Raw genomic sequence first — 8,258 nt, 5'->3', positions numbered from 1 at the left:
ACAAACAAACAACAAAAAACTATTACGAATCAAACATGACAAGAAAATATTTTCAGACATTATGGTCTCTATGAGAGAAAAAAAAATGTTGATTATCATTATCATACTTTACTTTTTCTTCTTCTCTCCTTTCTCCTTTTCTTGTGTAGCCTAAAAATGTATAAAAAGAAGAAAAGAGAGAGAGAAAGTGTAGACATACAGGAGAAACCCTTTTATTTCGCTCTGACAGCAAAGAGTGAGTGTGAGAGTTTCTCCAAGCTCCATAAGATTGCATTACTACGAAATTAAACCTCCATTATGTGTATATATAAGTATAGGTATAGTATGCCACACACACAACAAAAAGGGGGGGGGAAGGGAAGGGAGGGAAAATCGTATAATGATTCCCACTGTCTTTTTTTTTTCATCGAGAAATCGATAGATGTTTAAGCTTATAAAAATATAAATATCTCGTTCTAATAGGACAGGTGAAATTTCCGTAAACATTTTTTTTTTTCATTTTTCTTCTTCTTCAAAGCATCGTTTTTTTGTTTTATTTTCATCTAAATCTTTTCTCTTCATATCGATACACATACATACATTCATTCATAGACTTTTATATTTTAAAGGACTAATATTCATCAAACGAAATAATAAAAAAGAAATATACATTGAGCTTGACGTTCGTTATACTCGGATTAGCAACCCGGGAAATATAATGTAGGGGATCTTGGGTAAGACTTTCTCCTCTCTGGCCAAGGGAGGGCCAGGGCCAGTGCCAGGCGGATTGGCACTCTGTTCCTCTTCGTGTGTTGTTCCCTTCCCGTTTGCGCTTCCTGTGTTCTCAGCTTCTTCCTTCCTTCCTTCTTCTTCCTTCCTTCCTTCTTCTTCCTTCCTTCTTCCTTCCTTCCTTCCTTCTTCCTTCCTTCCTTCTTCCTTCCTTCCTTCTTCCTTCCTTCCTTCCTTCCTTCTTCCTTCCTTCCTTCTTCTTCCTTCCTTCTTCCTTCCTTCCTTCTTCCTTCCTTCCTTCTTCTTCCTTCCTTCCTTCTTCCTTCCTTCCTTCTTCTTCTTCCTTCCTTCCTTCCTTCTTCCTTCCTTCTTCTTCCTTCCTTCCTTCCTTCTTCCTTCCTTCCTTCCTTCTTCCTTCCTTCCTTCTTCCTTCCTTCTTCCTTCCTTCCTTCCTTCCTTCCTTCCTTCCTTCCTTCCTTCCTTCTTCCTTCCTTCCTTCCTTCCTTCCTTCTTCCTTCCTACCTTCCTCCTTCCTTCTTCCTTCCTTCTTCCTCCTTTCTTCTTCCTTCCTTCTTCCTCCTTTCTCCTTCCTTCCTTCCTTCCTTCCTTCTCTCCTTCCTTCCTTCTTTCTTCCTTCCTTCCTTCTTCCTTCCTTCCTTCCTCCTTCCTCCTTCCTTCTTTCTTCTCTCCTTCCTTCCTTCTCCTCCTCTTCCTCAAGCTCCACTTCCTTCCTTCCTTCCTTCCTTCCTCCTTCCTCCCTCCTTCCTTCCTTCCTTCTTCCTTCCTTCCTTCCTTCTTCCTTCCTTCTTCCTTCCTTCCTTCCTTCCTTCCTTCCTTCCTTCCTTCCTTCCTTCTTCCTTCCTTCCTTCCTTCCTTCCTTCTTCCTTCCTTCCTTCTTCCTTCCTTCCTTCTTCCTTCCTTCCTTCCTTCTTCCTTCCTTCTTTCCTTCCTTCTTCCTTCCTTCCTTCCTTCCTTCCTTCCTTCTTCCTTCCTTCCCTCCTTTCTTCCTTCATTCCTTCCCTCTCTCCCTTTCCTTCTTCCTTCCTTCTTCCTTCTTCCTTCTTCCTTCTTCCTTTCTCCTTCCTTCCTTCCTCCTTCTTCCTTCCTTCCTTCTTCCTTCCTTCCTTCCTTCCTTCTTCTTCCTTCTTCTTCCTTCCTTCCTTCCTCCCTCCTTCCTTCCTTCCTCCTTCCTTCCTTCTTCCTTCCTTCCTTCCTTCTTCCTTCCTCCTTCCTCCCTTCCTTCTTCCTTCCTTCCTTCTTCCTTCCTTCCTTCCTTCCTTCTTCCTTCCTTCCTTCCTTCTTCCTTCTTCTTCCTTCCTTCCTTCTTCCTTCCTTCCTTCCTTCCTTCTTCTTCCTTCCTTCCTTCTTTCTTCCTTCCTTCCTTCTTCTTTCTTCCTTCCTTCTTCCTTCCTTCCTTCCTTCCTTCTTCTTCCTTCCTTCTTCCTTCCTTCCTTCCTTCCTTCCTTCCTTCTTCCTTCCTTCCTTCTTCCTTCCTTCCTTCCTTCCTTCCTTCCTCCTCCCTCCTTCCTCCTTCCTTCATTCTTCCTTCCTTCCTTCCTCCTTCCTCCTTCTCCTTCCTTCTTTCTTCCTTCCTTCCTCCTTCCTTCCTTCCTTCCTTCCTTCCTTCCTTCCTTCCTTCCTTCCTGTCTACCTCCTTTCTTCTCCCTCCCTCCCTCCCTCCCTCCCTCTCTCCTCTCCTATTTCCTCACTCCCTGTCAATCTCTTCTACTCTCTCGCTCCCTGTCTCTTTCTCTCTTCTACTCTCTCATTCCCTGTCAATATTTTCTCCTCTCTCGCTCCCTGTCTCTTTCTCTCTTCTACTCTCTCGCTCCCTGCTTCTCTTTCTTCTTCTCCCTCCCCTCCTCATTTCTCACTCCCTGTCTGTCTCTTTTCCCCTTCTCCCTCCGTCTGGAAGGAAGGGCCATTGGTAAGTACACTTTACACCTTGCCATGAAAGACGCAGCACAAAGTCTTACAAGTAACGGAACCTTTTTTGAGGCGTGACAGTGAAGACGTCGCGGTGTGAATGGAAGAAATCTATTGTAACGATCATGGCGACGTATCTAAGACATGGGAATTTGACCTTTAAAGGATCATTGAGGATTTGTTTTTTTTCCGTTCATTACTTTACTTTTTTTTTTTTACTTGTTCTAAGACCCGTAGGCATTTTCCCTTCTGAGCGGTTTACATTTTTTTTCTTAAAGGGAGGATGGTAAGTTTTGTACTTACGCAAACTTTAGGCATAATCAGATTTAGGTTGGTAAAGACGTTGAAAAGATTTATTTTTTAAAGGGGTATAAAAAACATAAGTGGGAGGAAAGAACCGGTCTGTTGTTTGATACTTTTTAAAGGGAATACAACCAAAAAAACAAAACAAAAACAAAAAACTGATAAAAAAACAAGTTTTTCCACTCCATCACAACTCTACAACTGTCACGCCTCGGTTACCCTTGTTTACATGTTTAATATCACAATAAAGGGTTTGTACTGCACCAGCCCCCGAAGGGACCAGCCACCCTTAAGAAATACAATAAAAGCCTTGACTATCCACCACAGGGGATGTGCTTCTTGAGAGACAAAAAAAAAATACATTCAGAATTTCGTAGCTGCTTAGCGCTCACCAGTCATTCGATTTAAAGTCTTTTATTTCGTTCTTTAATATGTAGTTCAATATATCTATGTACACACACACGCATACACACACACAAGATAAGCTTCTTCGAAAAGCTTTTTCTTAAGTTTCGCACCTTGTGAAATCACTGATAAACCGACAGAATTCGGAGTCGAACTCGTAAAACCTCGTATTAAAAACCACTGGGTCTCGCTCAACGCACCGTCAGTGTAAAGTCTACGCCATGACACACACACTTTCCCCTCTTTTCTTTTTGCTAATCATTTAAATGTACTCCTCGTCTAGTCGGAGTTACTTCTTTTCCCTTTTTTTCTTAAGGGGAGAAGCACACGCGTTTCTTTAGTTTCCCCAAAAGCCACCCATTGCACACACGTTATAATCTCAGCCTGCAAGCTTTGACCCAGTAAGTTACATGTGATTATGATCGCTCGCTCACTCGCTCTCTTGTCCTCGTCAAAGAGGCATGCCTGATTTGTCTTTCTTCGCACTTTCTTGGGCAGGTCCTTGGCACCGCCATCGGATAACGATTGAATGAATCACCTTATATCCATCAACTCTTTCCCTCGCCATCCACACCGACCTCGGAGGCCGTCCGTCACTCCATATCGAGCGCCGTGGTTTCCTCGTCGTCGAAAGAGATGGCGAATATTCTCGTCCATGAGAGGCGGCGCTCCCAGGGGAGAAAGGAGGCAGGGGGTCAGACAAGCGACCTCGGGGGCGAGCGGCCATTTGCCGACGTCCTCCTCAGCGCCGCCGTCGCCGCCGCCGTTGTCGAGGACGAGTCCGACACGTCCTCGTCGTCCTCACTGTCGTGCTTTTGTGCGGCGTCGGACTGGATCTCGTCCTCGGAGTCCACGCACTCGGAGGGCAGGTCGGAGTGCGAGGCGATGGAGGAGCCGGGACGGGAAGACGGCGGGGAGGCGGAAGCGTCGCGGGGGGGAGGGGGAGGGGGCGGTGGCTTCTCGCCCCGCCGCCCTTCATCGTCGACCTCCTTTCCGCTCATCAGAATCGCCTGCGGGTGCTGCTGGAACTCTTGCTGGTCGGCCTGGTGCCCCTGAAGGTGTCGCGCGGGGTCACCTGGGTACCTGTGGGGCATGTGGACGGGCGAGCACGTGGTGGGGCTCGTGGCAGAGGGCTCCTGCCGGGAGCCGGGGCCGCGGCGGGGACGGTGGCCACACGGCCGCACGCGCTCACGCTTGTCGTTGAAGCGCCGTGGCTGCGAGTGCTGCTGGTACTGGTGCCGTGGGCCCTTCTGCTGCTGCTGCTGCTGGATGGAAAGAGTATACACGTCCTCGGAACTCAGGGGAGAGTATCCTCCTCCACCAAGGGTGAAGTTATTCTTGACAATCTTCTTGAGAAGCCCCGGTCGGGGCTGCTGCTGCTGCTGCGAGGGCGACTGACCGAGGCGCACCAGCAGTGTTGGCTCCTCGTCGGGGCCTTCACCAGGGGCGCGTCTTCTGTAGTCCATGACCATCGTGGCTTCGGGGCTCATGGCGTGGATGTTGACCCGGCGAGGGACGGGCTGGGGCGGTCGCCTCGGAAGCCCGGGGGACCTCTCCATCGCCTCGTGGAAGCGGAGGTTACCCTTGAGGTGGCTCGAGGCGGAGCAGAGGTCAGTGTCCGAGGCCCGAGGGCGGCCGTCCGAAGGCCTCTCCAGGAAGTCGGACTGCGGGGACATGGAAGAGGTGCGCCCGAGAACATGGGAGGCGATGAAGTGCTCTTGAGTGTACATGTGTGCATCGTGCGGGCGCGCGGTGGGCGGCGAGGCGTCCCCGTGGAGGACGCGCTGGCGAGCGAGCCGCACCGCCCGCGGAGGCGGACGCTGCAGGGTGGCGTATACGTGCGAGGCGTCGGAAGAGGACACGGGCGACGCATGGTAGTACGACGCCACCTCGAAGTCGTCGTACATGCGGACGTCGAAGCTGTTGGCGGCGCTGATGGAGGAGCAAGTGCTCGCGTACTTGGACCACTCGTTGTCGTACGTTACGGCCGGAGAAGCGGCGTCGGTGGAGCTGCAGTCCGTCACGCTGGCGCCGTCACTCTTGCAGTGGCCGTCCTCGCTGCCTCCGCTGTACACGTCGGTGGCGCACTGCCGCTTCTGCATCAGCTCCTCGAAGTTGCTGTTGGTGTAGGCGGTGCCGAATCGCGGGCTGACGACCCTCACGGGCGAGTTCCCGGCCGACTTGGACACGTTGGCGTACGTGCGCTCGTAGACGGGCGAGTCGTCGTCCTCCCCGGAGCCGCCGACGCCGTTCGCCGTCTGGCCGAGCAGCTTGGCGGCGGCGGCGTCCTTCTGGTCGTCCGACTTCGCCTCCAGATCCTGCAGGGACGTCCTCGTCACGTCCTCCGCCTCCTGCTTGGGGTCCACCTGCATCCGGAACCTGACGAAGCCGGCGTCGTTGAAGAGCATGGAGGAGGGGCGGGAGGCGGTGCTCACGGGGATGGCAGTTGGCGCGTGGCCCTGGTGGTTCCACAGGAGGTGGATGTCGGAGGTGGTGGAGTGCAGCGTGGCCGACTTGCGGATGGAGGAGCGGCGCGCGGAGGTGCGCGTGGTGTTGGCGTGGTGGTGCAGCGGCGGCGGCGGCCCGGGTGCGAGGGACTCCTGGAAAACGCCCTTCCCGCACGACTGCAGCGTGTAGTTCCGCACGGCCTGGCTCGCCTGGCACACCGTCGGGAACACCTCGTCGTCCTTGCCGTGCACGTCGTCGTCGGCGCACGCGCAGCCCCCGCAGCGCCGGCAGGAGAAGGCGGCCAGCAGCCTGGTCTCGCTCTTGTGGCCGCTCTCGCGCTTGACGGGGGAGCCGCCCACGGGCAGAGCCGCGCTCGCCCCCAGCAGCAGCCACATCAGGACCTCCAGGACGCGGCACACGCTCTGGTGGGCCAGCCAGTGCCACGGGTTCGAGGGCGGCAGCGCCAGCATGTCGGCCGGCCCCACCAGGGCGTACATGTGCAACGCCGCCAGCAGCACCTGGGCGAAGGCGGCAGCCAAGGTGAGGTGCGCGCCGCGGAGCAGGACGGCGCGCGGGTGCCGCGTGTGTGCCGCCGCCTCCGCGGGCGACCGGCTGAGCCGCACGAGGAGCTGCGCCGGGTGGCGACCCGCCTCCCGCGCCGCACGCCACACGCCCAGCACGCCCGCAATGCCCACCGTGCCGCCCCAAGCCGCTGTCACCGTGCGCGCCGCTGCCCGCAGCGCCCCCGCGTGCTGCGGCAGCACGGCGGCCACGAGGTGCGCGCCCACGGAGGTCACCAGGTGTGTCACGGTGAGGACGGCGAGGCCCACGGGCGCATGGTGCTTGCGCGGGAGGTGGCGCGGGCAGCGCCACGCCCGCACAACCGCCAGTGCCACCGCCGCCAGTGCCGCTGTCAGGCACGGCCAGCCCGCCTCCTCGACCACGGCCGACAGCGTCTCCGGCAGGCGGTGCTCGGCGCCGTAGGGGTCGTGGAAGAGGTGCACGCAGCGCAGGAAGGCGGCCAGGAACATCAGCAGCTGCACGGTGATGTAGTAGCCGCGCGGAAGCAGGTGCGCGCCCGCGTGCACTCGGGAGAGCCAGAACAGTGCCAGAAGCGCCAGCAGGCTGTACAGGCCGGCAGCGCAGTACACATGCACCACCCACGCGGCGCCTAGCTCGCGTACCCACGCCACGGTGCTCACGCCCACGTCCGCCCGCACCACGCCCGTCTCGTCAGGCGTGAGGTCGGCGCCCGCGGCGACCATCAAGCCGCCCTCGTCCGCCTCGACGAAGGGCGTCTGCACGGGGCTGTCGCCAACGCTGTTCACGCCCCTGTGCAGGCCCCCGTCCTCGGCGCCGGCGGCTCCCGCGGGCGGCGCAGAAGACGGGTGAGCGTGACGGCCCGAGTTATGGCGTCCCCTGTGGGAGCCCCCCACGCCCGCGGGCAGGGTGGGAGCGGGCGGGGGCGGGGGCGCGGGCGTGGTGGTGGAGGAGGTGGTGGGCAGCGTGGAGACCCCATAGGCGACGCCGCGGAAGATGGCGGCGAGGGAGCTCTCGATGTGGCTGGTGGCGTTCTTGCGCGGGACGCTGGTCCACTTGGAGAGCGGCCCCAGGCGGCTGTCGTTGCCGCCGGCGCCGTCGCGGACCCTTGGGGCGGTGAGCGGCGCCGTGCGCAGCCCCACTTGGGCGCGGGACGCCGCAGGGAGGAGCAGGAGCGCTAGGAGGCCGCACAGGGCCGCGAGGGCGGGCTGGCCGGAGGGCCGCATGGCTGCTGCCGAGCTTCACTGCCTTCGCCGCCTGGTCTTTCCCCGTCGCTGTCTGCAAGGAAGGAGGCAAGGGTCAGTGGGGGCAGTCGGCCTTCGAGGCAAACAATCAAACAAGCAACTGAGATGCATTCGGTCTTTTACAGCAAAAAGACAAACAAACAATGGTGATGCACTCGATCTCTTAAAGTACACAAACAAACAAACAAGGTATCTCGACGCTCACTGGCACGTGCCGGCGCTCGTGCAAACACAATCAGTCCCGAACATAACAATCGCACACAAAGACAATAGTCATTGGATCCGTTGATTACAATCCACTAGAACTAAAAAGGGAATGGAACTACGCGCAAAAACGGACCATAAATTAACAACCAATAAGGAAATTCAATTCAACAGATAAAGGCTGTAACACGTTCTGACAAATACATACATTCATGTCCACAAACAGACACCTACACATATAAATATCATTAAAAACATAAATACATACTCTCTCACACTCTCTCTCTCTCTCTCTCTCTCTCTCTCTCTCTCTCTCTCTCTCTCTCTCTCTCTCTCTCTCTCTCTCTCTCTCACTCACTCACTCACTCACACACACACACACACACACACACACACACACACACACACACACACACACACACACACACACACACACACACACACACACACATCCCCAACCCCCAACCCCCAACCCCCAAC

The 8,258-nt window shown here is 55.5% G+C and overlaps 1 protein-coding gene across 1 annotated transcript; it reads right to left on the bottom strand.

Moving 5' to 3' along the window:
- Positions 1-2,811: 2,811 nt before the first annotated feature.
- LOC122260413 (uncharacterized) lies at positions 2,812-7,977 on the bottom strand. The gene has a single exon (XM_086538756.1). It carries the CDS (start codon positions 7,554-7,556, stop codon positions 4,038-4,040), a length of 3,519 nt encoding a protein of 1,172 aa, XP_086394882.1. The 5' UTR covers positions 7,557-7,977; the 3' UTR covers positions 2,812-4,037.
- Positions 7,978-8,258: the final 281 nt, after the last annotated feature.

This window comes from Penaeus japonicus, unplaced genomic scaffold, assembly GCF_977035675.1.
Source record: "Penaeus japonicus unplaced genomic scaffold, GWHDUDI00000001_assembly GWHDUDI00000007, whole genome shotgun sequence".
NCBI lineage: Eukaryota > Metazoa > Arthropoda > Malacostraca > Decapoda > Penaeidae > Penaeus > Penaeus japonicus.
Note: the sequence above shows the minus strand (reverse complement) of the source record. Positions and strands in the feature narration are given on the sequence as shown.